The sequence below is a fragment of the Phaenicophaeus curvirostris genome, chromosome 2, assembly GCF_032191515.1.
Source record: "Phaenicophaeus curvirostris isolate KB17595 chromosome 2, BPBGC_Pcur_1.0, whole genome shotgun sequence".
NCBI lineage: Eukaryota > Metazoa > Chordata > Aves > Cuculiformes > Cuculidae > Phaenicophaeus > Phaenicophaeus curvirostris.
This window is the reverse complement of record NC_091393.1, coordinates 106,330,604-106,346,480: the sequence shown is the minus strand read 5'-3', so window position 1 is coordinate 106,346,480 and position 15,877 is coordinate 106,330,604. Positions and strand designations below refer to the sequence as shown.

General features: G+C 56.0%; 2 protein-coding genes across 7 annotated transcripts in view; both read left to right on the top strand.

The window, feature by feature from the left end:
• Positions 1-9,051, top strand: part of KLC4 (kinesin light chain 4) — a 29,517-nt gene extending 20,466 nt beyond the window's left edge. For 2 of the 6 annotated variants that reach the window (XM_069850353.1, XM_069850352.1), the window contains exons 13-16: positions 490-639; positions 7,388-7,512; positions 7,620-7,677; positions 8,082-9,051. In XM_069850353.1, coding sequence (XP_069706454.1) covers positions 490-639; positions 7,388-7,512; positions 7,620-7,677; positions 8,082-8,171 — 423 coding nt within the window. In that variant the 3' untranslated portion in view covers positions 8,172-9,051. Of the gene's footprint in view, positions 1-489; positions 640-2,873; positions 4,821-7,387; positions 7,513-7,619; positions 7,678-8,081 lie in introns of those variants that run through there. The other 4 variants (XR_011336823.1, XM_069850354.1, XM_069850356.1 and 1 more) reach the window with 4 other exon arrangements.
• Positions 9,052-9,135: 84 nt separating this feature from the next.
• Positions 9,136-15,152, top strand: LOC138717110 (heme-binding protein 1-like). Its single transcript, XM_069850376.1, has 5 exons — positions 9,136-9,284; positions 10,567-10,652; positions 13,513-13,654; positions 13,797-13,980; positions 14,137-15,152. The coding sequence occupies exons 1-5, from the start codon at positions 9,137-9,139 to the stop codon at positions 14,309-14,311; spliced, it is 735 nt and encodes a 244-aa protein (XP_069706477.1). The 5' UTR covers position 9,136; the 3' UTR covers positions 14,312-15,152.
• The last annotated feature ends 725 nt before the right edge of the window (positions 15,153-15,877 follow it).

The window sequence follows — 15,877 nt, the reverse complement described above, 5'->3', positions numbered from 1 at the left end:
TTTGTCAGCTACTGAGGAGATCTGCACTCACTGGGATGTTTTCTTCCCACTGATTTTTTTTTTTTTTGCCAAGGAAACACACTAGGGATTTTTTAGAGTGCACTTCACCCTAAAGTCCCTCAGTCTTTAAATAATAAAGCAGGAGCCATAAGCACCTAGCACAAAGACCGAAGGACAGCAGAAACCTTCACGCACCAAAATATGGAGACAAAAGGCTGTCAGCTTTGGAGCAGTAATCCCTTGTACCCCAGGGTGGCTTATGGCTTCCTGGGGGCTCACTGAGATGGGAACCCCAGCAAAAACTGCTAAGTGCAAGGTGGCAGTAAGGTCTGTCCTTGTGCTGGAGAGTATTGGTTGTGATGGGGCAATGGCCAAGAGAGGGGGTGGGATCAAGCACAGCGATGGTGCATTAAATTGCTAGTAAATTGCTAGAGGGAAAGAACACAGAAGGGCAAAACATGGTGCTTCCTTATCCCTTTTTACTTGCAGGGCATTGACCCAATCAACCAGACGAAGGTGGTGGAGATCCTGAAGGAGGGTGATGGCACAGAGAGACGTCGGAGCCTGGGGGGTGGTGTCAAGTACGAGAATGCCACAGACGGTAGCGAGGAAGTGAGTATGGGCGTGGAATGGAGCGGGGTAAGTACAAGACACCATCAAGAATGGCCTCAGCCGGCTGCCAGAGGGAAGGGACAGCCTGGCTCAGGGCTGTCCCCGTGTGGCCTGTCGTGGCATCCTTGTCTGCCTCCATTCGTTCCCTGCACACTTCCTTCCCCTCTTTCTTGGCACGAGCCAGCCAGCCCACAAAGGTGTGTGTCTGGGCCTGGCTTCTGGTGCACAGGCCAGATATCCCCAGCTGAGGGCTCCTGCTTCCAGGAGGCTGCCAGGCTCTGGCAGTGCACAGCATGAGCTGGTCCTGGTCTGCCCTTAATCTTAGCCTTGCAACCTTATTAACATCTCTCCTTGCTGCTTCCCTCCTGAGGCCCTGGCTGAGAGTATCAGCCCCATCTCAGGCCCACGCAGCCTCTGTGAGTAACTCAGCTGTCTGTCCCGCACTGCGCCACAGGCGATGCTGAGCCTGGGGAGGGATGTGTGTGCGCGTGTGTGTATGTGCCTGCTGTGTCTGTGACTGAGTGTGACTGCAGGGCATGGGAATAGTCTGCAGACAGCATCTTTTCTGTCCCCTTCTCCTGGTTTCGTGCCCTCCATGGGCTCTGGCTAAGCAGAGGTGGTAAAAGACAGGTCTTTGCAGGATGCCAAGCCGGGCTGACTGGTGGTGGCAAGAGTCTGATGTTAGTTGAGACACAGAGTGACCTGAGCCTGTCTAGGCTTTTTCTGAGACTAAGGGTTGCTTTGGTCACTAATGCTGAGTTTGGAAGGAAGGTAGTGGCCTAGATCTGCGACAGGAGCTCTTTGTCTTGTGCGAGGAGGATGGAGAAGAGGTGGCAAGTGAGCATGGTGCTGGTGGGTGCTTGGCTCACGGGCTGCTAGAGCTGTTAACACTTACTGTTCCTCCTGCAAACTCTAGTTGAGGGTGTAGTGTAGCTGGGTACACAGGAGTTGTCGCGGCCTGGCCCAGGGAACACACAGCACACTGGAATCCTTCTCTCCTGCCGTGTATCTGCTGTCACTAACCCTTCCTCACCTGCCTTGGCTCCATCCCCACCTGCATGAGCTCCCCTCCCGTCCTCCTTCCTTTTCCCTGTTGCCATGACAGCCCCTCAACACCTAAGCCTGAAGACTGCTGGCTCTCTTGATTGTGGATTGTACCCAGGAGGTGGCTGGAGGGGACCTGGGGAGCAGAGCTTTGAGGGGCTCCGGCAGCTCTGCCAGATGCAGGGCTGTCCTCTGTCCCAGCTCTGAACATCAGGAGTGAAGAGGGTCCTAGCCCTGGCAAGGCACCAGCCCTGGGCCTTTGTGCTTCCCGTTTAGTAGAGGGGCCAGACCAGCACGGAGGGAGGACTGCAGGTTTATCTGAGGATCACCTGGTCTCTGTCCTGGCTGGTGTCTCTCTGCAGTTCCTCCTGGCTGTGGTTGGTTTTGGGCGATCACTTTGCATTGGTGATGGTCTGGGAGACCTTCCTGTCAGTCCTTGAACTGATCATCCCAAGGCAAGAAGGCCGTGCCTCCCTCTCCCCCAGCCTCACCCAAGTGAGGGAGTTATTCTCTGCTCCTGCACCCCTCTCTAAGAGGCTTGGCAGGGCTTCCCTGGCCCAGCCGACTGTAGATAGAGGCTTGAGGGATGGCCCAGCACCCTGGGGGATACAGCAGCTGCCCCGTGATGCTCAATGCCTGCTGCACATGTAGCCAGCCTCCTTTCCCCAGCCAGCAGCCCTGCACTGGGCTGCAGCTCCCCCAGAAAGAAAGCTGAGGCAGCTCCTGCTGCTCCTGTCTGTCATGGCCAGTAGTTCCCTGTGCTGGTCTAGGGTCCTTGGGTGTGCTGCCATCCCTTTGCTGACAGCTGCTGCAGGCAGGGCCAGGGGAGCCCCCAGGGTGCCACAACCTCTGTGCCTGGCTGCCAAGGGCAGCTCTGGAAGCACCCCAAGGGCCTGGACCAGCTACTTGCTGCCCAGGCAATTGGGGTGGGAGAGCCAGGGCCTGGGCTATGAGAGCAGGAGTGGCACCAGCTTAGTGTCCCAAAGTGCAGGAGCTGGCAGGCCTCAGAGCAGGGGGCCTGGGCTGTTCCTGAGCTAGCTGTCCCTGCCAGCCTACTTGAGCACACGGGCAATGATGCAAGCCCACTGTTTCGGCCTCCCTGCCCAGACGTGGCCTGTTGCCTCTGCATGCAGCCTGGGCTCTGCCCCACCAGCTCCCTGGGTGACCTACAACCTCACGGCCTTGTAAATTGTGTCTTTCTCCTCTCTGTGCACTAGGCTTAAATGCCTCCCGAGACTCCCTCTTTCCCCTCCACCGCAATCACCTGGATGTTTGTGTTGTATCTTCCGACTTTTCCTCCACACCATCCCTCCTTCCTCGGCAAGAACTCCACGCCAGTCCCCCAACCCTCCCGGCGCGCGAGGGCACCGCGACGCCTGCAGAGGAGTTCCTGGCCACATGGCCCAGCTCCAGTCCCGTGGCCAGCAAGAGCAGGAAGAATCTGCGAGGAGCTGCCGGCTCCCTCAGGCCAGGGTGACAGGCCACCGTCCCCTTGCGTACCCCCACCCCCAGCTTGCCCTTGCACATGCCTGGGGACCAGGCCTGCGAGGGTTTCTCTTCACTCCAGGAGTGATGACTCCACCGTCATTAGACATCCTCAACCCTCCTAGCTTGTTCCCTCCGCCTCTGCAGGGGCCAGGATGGAGGCATGAAGAATGTGGGGCCTGATTTGGAACAGAGAGGCCTGGCTTTGGCAGGGCTGTCATGTGCCCAGTTGCTTTCTTCCCTGTAGGCTTAGCTGATATTAGTGCGCTGTAGCAAACCTGTGCTGGCCACCAGTAAGCTGGGCCCTCCCTGCAGCACAGGGAAGTCTCTGTCCTGCTATTCTCCTCCCTGCTGAGCTTTGCATCCCAGGGGCAGCATATGGGTCGCTCTGCAGGGGCACAGGAATGTGGGGTGGCCCATAGCTACTGTACATCCAAGTAGAACCATAGAATGATTATGTTGGAAGGGACCTTAAAGATCATCCAGTTCCAATCCCCCTGCCATGGGCAGGGACACCTCCCACAGGATCAGGTTGCTCAAAGCCTCATCAGAAGGCGAGAGTGTGAGAGCCAAGGTTTGTGCATGGAACAGGGACCTGCCAGGACAAGCAGTTTGGTTGCAGCCTCCTGACCTGATGGTGTTATGGGGTGAATTGGCTCCCCATTGTATCCACAGGTGTGACTGCTGGGAGAGGGAGAACTAGGAGTGAAGCTGTTTGCTGTTTCTAGGAGGCAGAGGAAGGGTAGGAAGAAAGCAGAAATTTTCTGCCAGTTCCGAGGCCATTAGAAGTGGCTGAGATGGGGACTGGGCCAGTTTGGAGCAGAGTGGTTGGGAGGAAAAGGAGGTGCAAAGAAAGATGTGAGGAAAGGATGAGCTGGGGCTTGGGGTGCTCTGAACATGTGGAAGCAGATGGGATGGCTGGAGGGAGGTTTCCACTAGACAAGAAGGAAAGAGGTTGCTCAAGGAGGAGGGCAGTTTTTGAACATAGGACCTTGCTTGCCAGGCATGGTGCCTGGAGCTGTGACTTGCTGTCCAGTTGTCCCTAGCCAAGAGAGTGGAAAATCTATAAGCCTCTCACTGCTATGAAGAAGGTGCTGACCCTGTGCAAGGTCTGGTGCTGCCAGTCACTACTGGGAAAGGGAATGTTTCCCAGGGCCAGACCACCACTGCCTTGAGCCACACACCCTCATCCCACCTTCTGGAGAAGGTGAACCTCCCTGGCCCTCCTGCCTGGGAAGAAAGCTGGGGAGGCTGCAGCCAGCAGGACAGAGCCCAGAGGCCAGCACAGGACCCTCTTCCCCCCCCTTATTTATTTAGCTGGATAGTTTCTTTTATGCTAGTCACCTGGCAGGTTGTGATACTAAATGTGCTTGTGTCTGTCTGGGCCTGGCTTTCCTATGACGGTGCAGAGGCCTTGGGGCACATGCATGCTGCTCCCCTGGGAGCTTGTGCTTGCTGAAAGGAGGTTTGTCCTCAGGACCACGGGGTGCAGAGCCCATGGCTGAGCGCTCTAGGGCTGCAACCTCCCTGCCTCTCTCCCAGCGCTGCTCCGTGCTCCTGGAGAGCGATGGGTCCCCAGCACAGGGTGCATTCAAGCCTCAGTGCCAGCTGTGCTTTGCCATATCCCGGACCTGGTGCTGTAACAACCGTACCTCTGATTAAAGGTAGACAGACCCGAACCGCTGCCCTGTGCTTCTTTCCATGCCCTGGGGTGGCGGGTGCAAATGCTGCTGGAGCAGGTGTGGGGTGCTTGGTGTGTGTGCGTGCAGGGGGACGTGCTCTCCCCAGGGCACCTCTCCCAGGCTGAGCATTGGAGGCGAGGGACCCAGCTCCACTGTGCCTCTCCCTAACCTCCAAACGGGGGTTGCTACTAACCTCAGCTCTGTAGCCATGTGTGGCAGGGCTGCTCCGAGGCATCTGAGCTTGGGCATTCCCCAGCACTCAGAGAAATACCCCATCGTGTCTCCCAGTGCCATCCTCCATGTGTTGCCAGATCCCTCCCAAGTCCTCTGCCTCCATGCAGCAGGCAGGGTGGGAGCACACAGTGGAGCATGGCTCATTGGTGGAGCTGCTTCTTTTTCTTTCAGTGCTCTCATCCTGGTGGGTGCAATGGAGTGGGGGCTCTGCAGTAAACCAAGCCCCATATGATTTCTGGGTTAAAAATAACCCTGCAGAAAGGGAGTGGGGAGAAAAGGGAGGCTATTTTTAACCCAGCATGTAGCACCATTTGGTTCTGGTGTTGCTGTGCAGTCAGTCCGCCTCACTGCTGCTGGGGAGATGTGGCTTTATCCTGCAGCCCTAACCCCAGAACGTAATTCTTTCTTGTGTTCTGCTGCCCTTCAACCACAGTCCCGCTCCCCGGTGTTTCCTTCTCCACCCTTGGCTTGTGTGCCCTGGCAAAAGGAACAGTGCCTGGCCTGGCAATACCCTGCAGGGAGGGTGGTCAGCCAGTGCAAGTCGGGGGGGATGGGGGGTGGCAAAAGACACTCCCACACACACTATCACCCTGTCTTTGTGCATGCCCCATTCTGATGGCCAGCCCTTCCAAAATCTGCCCAGGATGCCTGGTGCAGGAGTTGGAATTGTTTACTCTGCTAATACCTTTGGTGCTCACTGTATTCCTGGTGAGTGGGTCCCTTCTGGCAACAGCACACGGCTCCCAGTTCGGAAACACTTCATCCTGGTGAGAAAGTCAGGAGGTTCAATGCACTTGGCTTGTCCAAGGAGGGATGAGATGAATACCTGGAGAAAGGTTTGCTGGTAGGAAAAGTCCTGTTCATTTGTTGGAGAGGGGTCTGGGGATAACTGGAGTAGGGAGGTGTTGGAAAAGCCTTCCTCAGGAGCCACAACCTGTAAGGATCAACACAGAAGTGATTGGCCTGAGGCAGAGACCCTGCTTATCTACAGGGCTGCATGGGTGGTCCTGGGGCAATCACTGCTGCCAGCCTGGGTCGTAGGCCATTTTGGTCATTTGGAGTGGTACAAAGAGAGTCCCATACATGATTTTAAGGAACAAAGGACTTTTGATGTCACCTTATCTCCATTTCTTCTGCCTGGATGTGCCACAGGCCACTGGGATCAAGTAGGAAGGGCTGCTGTTACCAGGCCATCAGAGCTAAAGTAACTCCGTATCAACAGTGGTGCCACAACCTCATGTAATGAACATGTCTGGCCATAGAGGAAGAGTGTGGTGCCACTATGTCACGGCAGCGTGACGTGGTGTTGTGCTGGCAGCCTGTACATGGAGCTAAACACAGGAGATGGGCTAGAGCCTGCCAAGGGCTGAAAGTGCCCTTGGGTACTGGGGACTTTGGAGAGCACATGGGAGAAAATGGGCTGGGGAACAATATTTAGGGCTGGTTTTGGTCTTTGGAAAAGCAGGCAGCCATAAAGAAGCCCCTGCCAAGTGCCACCCTGGGCAGGTAGCAGGACCAGGCACAGACAAAGCTGGGGGTGGGGGACAAGGACAGTAGTGCCTGCTTGGCAACAGTGTTGGTGCAGCCAAATGAATGCAGCCCCGATGGAGCTGCCTTAATTGCTCAGCAAGCTCAAAGCTAATCATCTTGGGACACTAGAAGTGGGACAAGGCTGTGTGTGCAGGACGGCTGGTTTTGTCTGGCATGAGTGAGCCTGCAAGCCTGGCATGCAGGACCAGGATGTGCATCAGGACAAAGGCTGGATGGAGGGGAGGAATAGCAGTGGCATGGTGAGGAAGAGCAACGGGAGGGGGAGGATTGTCTCCAGCCAGCAGCAAATGAGGGGGGAGTCCTTGAAATTAACATCCCAGCAGCATGTCCTACAAATGTACAAAACGTACTCCAAGCTTGAGGATCCCATCAGGGACGAGCCACTGGGACCACCTTGGTATCTGCTGCCTGCGCTGTTGCAGGTGATGGCACTGTGCCACGTTCAAGCAGGGCTGTGGGGATGCCAGTGCCATTTGTGCTGGTGGCCTGGTGCAGGTCAGCAGCCCTGCTTGGTGCTGGGCTTGCATTGAGCAGATGGGAGGATCGGTCGGGATGAGCCAGGCCATGGTGGTGGGCACCCCTGACTCCATGGTCTTCATGTCCTGTGGAGAACCAGGGTGAGGAGGAGCCACATAGTGAGCAGTAAGCCTGCTCTGAGCCAGTGCAAGAGGGCAAAGAGTGTTTGGAGCCAAGCCCAGTTCCTGGCCATTTGTCTGCAGCATGCCAGAGCCCAATCAGTGCCACTCAGCCGTCACCCCGGCTTGTGTCTCTGTGTCCAGGATGGCAGTGGCACCCTCCAGCGCAGCAGCTCCCTGGGGAAAATCCGGGAAGTGATACGGAGGAGCAGTGAGATGTTGGTCAAGAAACTGCAGGGCAATGGTCCCCTGGAGCCCAGGAACACCAGGTATGGACCAGGGCTGGTGCCAGTTGGATGGGTGCCCTGGCACTTTGGGGGCCAGGGTCTGGCCGGGTGCAACAAGGTCACATCTCCTCTTCTTTGATTTCTTGTAGCATGAAACGAGCTGCGTCATTAAATTACCTGCACAAGTCTAGCGATGCTTCGTTTGAGGTGAGCACTGGGCAGGTGGTGGGGCTGGTGCAGGAATGGGTGCTGGGGTGGGGGTGTTGTGGCCACAGGGGCCATGACCAGTGACACATGACCAGGACCCCACCAGAGGCGTTCACCCATGTGGATGTCCTCTGCTGGCGTGTGGGACTGGAGATACTCTGCCTCCCCAAGGAGTGGATTTGTGCCTCTGAAACTGAAGGTGTTGCTGAAGGGAGTCACCACCTCCCTGCCTGCAGAGTCCAGCAAACCCTCTGGCCATGGAATGGGAGCAGGGAGGGCAGACATGGTACCTAACTGTGGCACTAGGGGAGTCCAGGCTTGCAGAGCAAGGGGTGTAGGAGGTGGGCTGGCTGCTTTGAGTGTGGGTGTGGATTGCAAGTACTCACAGATGGTGTATTTTCCAGGGCAACCAAGGCCTCCGTGCAGAGAGTAGAGGCCTCAGCGCCAGCAGCATGGACCTGTCCTCCCACAGCTCCCTGCTCTCCTCCAACTGACCTGCCTGCAGGTGTCCCCCGCCTCTGGCCCCCCAGCAGCGGGCACACCACTGCTTTGCGCTGCACCGGGCAGCACCCGGCACGTCCCCACTTCAACCGCTCTGTTCTCCCCATCACTCTCTGTCCACCCATCCAGCCCGGGATCCCAGGAGGCCACTCAATAGTTTGGGAATTGCAGTCCCAGGAGGCACCCCCACTGGTTTGGGAATCGCAGCCCTGGGGTTCTAGGAGGCCCCTTGCTCCTTTAGAAATCACAGTCCTGGATCCTGGGAGGCCTCTTGCTAGTTTGGGAATCGCAGTCCTGGGAGGCCTCTTGCTAGTTTGAGAATCGCAGTCTTGGGATGCCCCTTGCTAGTTTGGGAGTCGCAGTCCTGGGAGGCCTCTTGTTACTTTGGGAATCACAGTCCTGGGATGCCCCTTGCTAGTTTGGGAGTTGCAGTCCTGGGAGGCCCCTTGCTAGTTTGGGAATCGCAGTCTTGGGAAGCCCCTTGCTAGTTTGAGAATCGCAGCCCTGGGGTCACGGGAGGGCCCTTGATAGTCTGGGAATCAGTTTGGGAATCACAGTCCTCGGAGGCCCCTCGCTAGTTTGGGAATCACAGAACTGGGGGACCTCTTGCTAGTTTGGGAATCAGATTGGGCATGGTGGTCCCAGGAAGCCCCTCGCTAGTTTGGGAATCGCAGCCTTGGGGTCGCGGGAGGCCCCGTGATAGTCTGGGAATGGTTTTGGGAGCGGCAGCCCCGGGAAGGCCCCTCTCTCGCTCGGGAATCGCATGCTCCTGCGCTGCGCCCGCGCCCCGGCTGCAGGGGGCTCTGCGGGACCCGCCGCGGGCTGGGCCATGGCTGTACTCTTATTTTATTAAATAAAAACCCGACCCTGGAAGCGGCGGCGGCGCCACGAGGGGCGGGGCCGGTGACGGGGCCGGTGATGCCGGTCGGGGCGGCGCCCGGCTGGGTTCCGGGTGGAGATGGCGCGGATCACGCTGGAGGACCTGGAATCGCTGGGGGAGGAGGAGGAGGAGGAGGAGGGGGAAGAGAGGGAGGAGGAAGAGCGAGGCCGGCTGTTCGCCCACTGGGAAGCCGTAGCCAGCACGCACCGGGTGAGCCTGCCCCGAGGTGAGAGCTGCGGGCCGGGGGGACCCAGCGCCGGGCAGTGCCGGGGCCGGCAGCTCCCTGCATCCAGCTACGGGACCGCTAGGGCCCTGCGAACTGGCTTCGGGACCCTCAGCTCCCTACGAGCTGGCTTTGGGACCCTCAGCTCCCTGTGAGCTGGCTTTGGGACCAGCAGCACCCTGCGATCTGGCTTTGGGTCCAGTAGGTCCCTATGAGCCAGCTTCAGGACTCTCAGCTCCCTGCGAGCTGACTTCAGTACCAGCAGCTCCCTATGAGCCAGCTTTGGGACCACTAGGTCCCTATGAGCTGGCTTCAGGGCCCTCAGGTCCCTATGAGCTGTCTTTGGGGCCAGCAGCTCCCTGCAAGCCAGCTTTAGGACCTCTGGGTCCCTACGAGCTGGCTTCAGAACCAGCAGCACCCTATAAGCCAGCTTCAGGACCAGTATATCCCTATGAGCCAGCTTTGGGATGACCAGCAGCCTACAAGCTGGCTTCGGGACCCTCAGCTCCCTGTGAGCCAGTTTCAGAACGGGCAGTGACCTACAAGTTAACTTCAGGACCCTCAGGTCCCTGTGAGCTGTCTTTGGGACTGGCAGCTCCCTGTGAGCTGTCTTTGGGACTGGCAGCTCCCTGCGAGTCAGCTTTGGACCCTCAGCTCCTTACGAGCATGCTCCGTGATCAGCAGAACCCTACTAGCCAGCTTTGGACACTCAGTTCCCTGCTAGCCAGCTTTGGGACCAGCAGGTCCCTATGAGCCAGCTTTGGGACCACTAGGTCTCTATGAGCTGGCTTCAGGACCAGCAGCACTCTACAAGCCAGCTTTGGACCCTCAGCTCTCTACAAGCTGGCTTGAGGACCAGCAGATCCCTATGAGCTGGCTTTGGGATGGACACCACCCTACGAGCTGGCTACAGGACCCTCAGCTCCCTGTGATCCAGCTTCAGAATGGGCAGTGACCTACATGTTGACTTCAGAACCTTCAGCTCCCTATGAGCTGGCGCAGGACCGGCAGCACCCTACAAGCCAGCTTTGGACCCTCAGGTCCCTGTGAACTGGCTTTGGGACTGGCAGCTCCCTACGAGCCAGCTTTGGGACCACTAGGTTCCTATGAGCTGGCTTCAGGACCCTCAGCTCCCTGTGAGTGGCTTCAGGACAGGCAGTGCCCTGTGAGCTGGCTTTGGGACCAGCAGCACCATACCACGGTTGGCGTACCTGGTGCACAGCAGGATTCCTGCTCTCCAGCCCTAGATGAGCCTCTCCTTCCTCTCCTGTGCTTTTCTTTGCAGACATGGCAGGCCCTATTGTCCAGATGACCCGGCACAGCCAGGCTCGCGAGCCTGTGCCCTACATTACCCTCGCGCAGCATGAGAAGGTGAGCGCTGCTTTGCTCTGCGCACCCAGCGTTCTTGCCTGCTGTCTGCCCATGGGGAGGCTGCTGCAAGTGCTGCCGCCGGCCCACTGAGCCGAAGAGCTTCTTCCTTGCAGGGCAGGTGGCCACATCTTGGCTTGCATACATCAGCCTTATAGAGGTTTCTGTAGAAGCACTGCAGCCAGATTGGCAGCTCTGGATTGGTGCAGCGTTCTCTCTGGCCTCAGTTTACTTTAGGGAAGGTTTTGGTTAGATAGTAGGAAAAATTTCTTTATTGAAAGAGTAGTGAAGCATTGGAACAGGACGCCTAGGGAAGTCATGGAGTCTCCATTCCTGGAGGTGTTCAGAAAGCATGCAGACGTGGCATCTCATGATATGGTTTAGTAGGCACAGTGGTGTTGTGCTGACGGTTGGGCTCGGTGATCTTAGAGGCCTTCTCCAGCTTTAATAATTCTGATTCCTTCATCTTCTGTATTGAGGACTGGATTATCTTAGAGGTCTTTTCCAACCTAGATGATTCTATGATTCCTGCATCTCCTTCTGTGTTGAGTATTGGCAATGCTCAACTTCCCAGACTTTATTTTAAAATCGGACTGATCTTGCTGCTTTCTCTGGCCTCCTGGCTTCCAGCTGCCTCTGAATAACAACTTATTTTCTGCTAGGGTAGGCACATCAAGGAGAATGAATTCTCTGTTTGGACTCTGCTCCCTGCCTTGCTCCAAGCGCCTTGTTGCTGGGTTTGTGTTTGTGCTAGTTACGTGGCTATTGGTTGAGAAGGTTACTTCCATGGGAAACACAGGGCCTGTGACCTTGGCTGTCGTACCAGAGCATGTGTTGTGGTTTGTCACAGCTCTCAACTCAAATATGATAGTTTCTAGTTGGAGGTCTCCTGTTCTTGCTGGGCAAGTTGCACACCTCCTCTCATCTCTCACACAACAGGTTTGAGAAATCACTGTGAAGAAGCACCCATCAGACTGATTCCTGTGTCTCTGCAGGCTTGGTCGGGCTTGCTACCGAGAAGACATCTGTCAATTGTCCTCTGTTTGAAGAGAGCTTAACCAGTTTCTTCTGGGCTGATGCCCAGCCTGTAAAACACGTCTGAGCGTGTGGGTTGTAGAGCTCTGAACTGAGGCTTCAGCACTCCCTCTTTCCCTGATCGTCTGGGTCCCAGGGACTTAGTCTGGGCTCTTTTCTACCTGTGCCAGTCCCAGGCAGGAATGGGGCCCCAAGACTTTGTGGGGCATGAAGATCTTTTGTTGCTATTGGCATTCCCTCCTTGCCTGAGGAGGACTCTTGGAGTTTGACCCTGGGGCTGGGTGAGGAGATAGGAACCATTTTCTGGCATTAGTGCTGAGGGCACTCTCGAACTGGGGCCCTTATGGACACATTTCCCAGGCTCAGGCAAGTCAGAAATATTTGGTCGCTCCTTCTGAGCTGTCAGTGCTACAAGCCTTCATCCTCTTGATGGGAAATGAATTCTTAAGCCACCTATGGAGCCTTGCTCTGGTAGTTCTCAGTCAAGTTCCGCAGCTCATGAGGCAGGGACCTGTTGCCACTGCATATGTGTGAAACATCTTCACTCTTTCACTTGGTCAAGTCTCATCTTCTAGAGTGGAGGTGCTTAATGGAACTATTGGGCTGCAGAAGGACCAGACACCATGCCTGGCTGGGTTGGTAGGTGTATTTGTGTATGAGAATTGCAAGTAGTCTAGAAGGGCTGGTGGTTTCCTGCTTGGAAAATGCTCTTGCTCTGCTGTGTTTGGTAGCACAATAGCAGGCATATCCCCATCTGGCCTGCGGTGTTTTGGGGCACTCTTCTTCCTGGCACCCCACTAAGGCACAGGAGCAAGCCCACGTGCCTTCCTTCTGCCTTTGGTTTGGCTTTCTGAGTAGAGACCTGCTTTGGGTGGCTGCGCTCAGTGTTGAGGTTGGTCACAACTTCCCAGCTCACTCACTGCCAGCAGAACTGTAGAGCACAGAAGTTTGGAATGGTGCCCTGGGCTGTGTGGAGTGAGGTTGTCTGATGACTGCTTTCGTCTGGCTGAAGAACAAGCTGAGAGGAGGAAAATAGGTGCTGGCTACAACTTCCCAGCTCCTCTTTATGCAGTACCTGTGGTTATAACCATGCCATGAGCTGACCAATGAGCAGATCCAGATACAATATTCCCCCTTCTGTGTTGGATTTGTCCAGAAGACTGGGCATCTGTACCAGAAATAGAGATTCTGACCCATCCCACAAAGCTGTCCCTGCTGCACCAGCTGGGTTCATGTCTCTTTTTCCTCCTGTCACTTCTTGCTGTGGAAGAAGAATCTGAGAGGAGTTCTTTTCCAACCTTCACGGCTCTTCCGGGTGGTAGAGCTCTTTTGCCAGACTTTCCCTTCTGTTGGGCAGGAGGCTTTTTGCTTGCCATTGTCTGTGCACACAGAGCTCTAGGGAAAAGGCACTGCACCTGAGAATCACATCAGCCTTGCTGGAGGCCTTCGAGTGCCTGGAATCAGGAACATCCTTTTGAGTAGGCAGGACAGCAACTAGGGATGCGCACAAAGTCCTGTGTTCCCTGCTGAGGATGTGCCACATCCTTGTGCATGCCAGGAGCCTCCAAGCCTCCCTGTCCCGCTGTCTGTGCTTTTCCTTTCAATGACTTTTGCCTGATGCTGTTAAGTGTCGTTGTCTCAGGTGCTTGTGCTGCCAGTTCCCCTCGCCTTCTCCAGCCGCCCATCACTGACCTAGCAGGAGGGTCTCACTTTGGCATGGTCCTGTCTCCCCACTTCCTGCCTGTTGGTGGTGGTTTTGCTGCCCGAGTGCTGCAGTGTTGTCAGCGTGCTTAACACTGACTTGGCTTGTCTGTGTGGCCTGTTTCAGTGCGAGGAAGCAGCCTACGAGGAGCGACAGTACCCATCTGGGAAGTGGGCGTGTGTCACCAAGGGGGAGCCCATGTATGAGCAGAGCATCTCCATGAGCTTCATGAAGCTCATGCGCTACATCTGCAAGGAGAACTCTGTAGGTGTGTGCAGGCAGGGGCTGGAGGGGGCTGGCAGGCTGCACAGAGGGAGGGCCCTGCCCGTGTTCATCTGGAGCGGGGAGGAGGGCTGCCACCACTGACCCAGCCGTCTCACTGTGCCTACTGCCTTCCTACCTCCTTCCAGGTTGCTATCTGGGCATGACAGTCCCGGTGCTCAATGAAATCCGCCTGACCAAGGAGGGGACCAAGCTGGAGCGTGAGGTTGTAACTGCCTATTATCTCCCACAAGCGTTCCAGCAAAACCCCCCTGTTCCCACGGACCCTGAAATCCACATCACCGAGAGGGCACCGCTCCGGGTTATAACCAGGTGACCCCAGAACCAAAAGTGTTTTCTCAGCTTAGCAGAGGTGTATAACGCCCTGCATGACTGCTGTGGTTTTTTGGGCAAAGTGATGGGAGGTCTGGCTGTGGGAAGGAGGAATGTGAAGAGGGAATGTTGCTTACGTTGCGCCCTTTATTGCAGAGTTTTCTATGGGATGACCACCGAGGAGACGATTCTGCGAGAGATCAGTCTCTTCTGGAAGCTCTTGGGCTCCACGGACACTGTGCTCCAGGAAACCTACATCGTCGCTTCTTATGAAAACCCCAGCATCCCTCAGCGCCGCAATGAGATCTGGTTCATTTGCCGAGCAGAGTAAGTCTTCTCGGTGACCTGCAAATTGTCCTGTGACTGGACCCAGTGTAGATGGCAGTTCTGACCCAAAGGAGACAAATGCACATCCTGACCCACTGTTCACCCACAGAACAACAGAGCGGGAGACCATGGGGTGGGTTTGCGCTCTGCCCTGCAAGGGCACAGCCAGGAGAAAACCTGCCTGCGCTGCACTTTACTTGCAGTGGCCAGCTGAGGCTGGAGCTGGCACCAGGAGAGCCTCTGCAGCAGGCTCCTGGTGGGAAACACTTGGGGGCTCATGTAAGGCAGTAAATGGGCTTGTGCAACATGCTAGCCTGACCTGGCCTTCTCTTGGCTCTGAGCTGGGCTGTCAGAGCTGTGCCAGGGATGCTAGTAGGGCTTGTGGCTGGCAAAGTCACAGGCTGATGATGTCTCAGAAGGCAAGTGACTATGTACGAGGTGTGGCTCTGCCCTGCTTCCTCTGAAAATGGACGCTTGTCCTGAACAGAGCTACTGAAATGCTGCTACAGGGAAAGTGGCATTTGAAGTGGGAAAGGGCTTGCCGCAAGCGAGATGTAGATCATGAATGTTTCCTGCTGGGGTGGCTCTCTTTGGACTCTTGAATGCCTCCCTGGCTGTCAATCACCATCCCTTAGCCAGGACCGGGGCACTGGCAGCCTTTGTCCATCGATGCTGTTGCGGACCTGCTGCAGGCTGAGAGACAGCTCTGACAGCAGCAGCAGCAGCGGCATCGCTGTGTGTTGTGCATTGATCAGTGAGTTTCACATCCACAAATTCCTTTACGCTTTCGTGGGGGAAGCTGGCAGTGCCAACAGTCAATAAACCCAGCTCAAACCACTGCAGCTGCACACCACTAATGGTGGGAATGGGGGGTGCCCCAACGTGGCTTGGGAAGAGCCTTGCTCTCTCCCTCTTCAAGGTGCTCCAGGCTACAAGGCTGGGGATAATTAGAAGGACTGTAATGTTTGCCAAGGTTACAGCCTTGTGTTCAGCCAGGCACAGCCTCTGCTTTGCTGCACACACTGCTTACATTGCTACTACAAACAACTGTGGCCAACTCCCCTGCAGGTAAGGTAGTTTTCTGTTGGATGGGGTCTGCTCCAGCCTCATTTTTCCCCTGCGAAAAAAGTTGGTTCCGTTGATTGTACAGCACATGGGCACCTCATCTCAGGGACTGAAAATTCATGCTGGTTGGCTGCAGGAATCATAGAATCATACAATGGTTTGAGTTGGAAGAGACTTCGAAGATCATCCAGTTCCAACCCCCCCTGCCATGGGGCAGGGACACCTCTCACTGCATGAGGTTGTTCAAAGCCTCAGCCAACCTGGCCTTGAACACCTCCAGGGATGGGGAAGCCACAGCTTCTCTGGGCAACCCGGGCTAGTGCCTCACCGTCTAACAGTGAATAATTTCTTCCTAAGACCTCATCTAAATCTCCTCTCTTTCAGCTTAAAACTGTTCCTTTTTGTTGTATTCCTGCACTCCCTGATCAAGAGCCCCTCCCCAGCTTTCCTGTAGACCTTTTCAGTACTGGAAGGCTGCTCTAAGGTCTCCCCTGAGTTTTCTCCA

Excerpts from the sequence above, each read along its gene's own strand:
- LOC138717110 (XM_069850376.1), top strand. The coding sequence starts at position 9,137 with ATGGCGCGGATCACGCTGGAGGACCTGGAATCGCTGGGGGAGGAGGAG. Across the intron at positions 9,285-10,566 it reads CCGGGTGAGCCTGCCCCGAG|ACATGGCAGGCCCTATTGTC; the intron begins GTGAGAGCTGCG and ends TTTTCTTTGCAG. Across the intron at positions 10,653-13,512 it reads CCCTCGCGCAGCATGAGAAG|TGCGAGGAAGCAGCCTACGA; the intron begins GTGAGCGCTGCT and ends GGCCTGTTTCAG.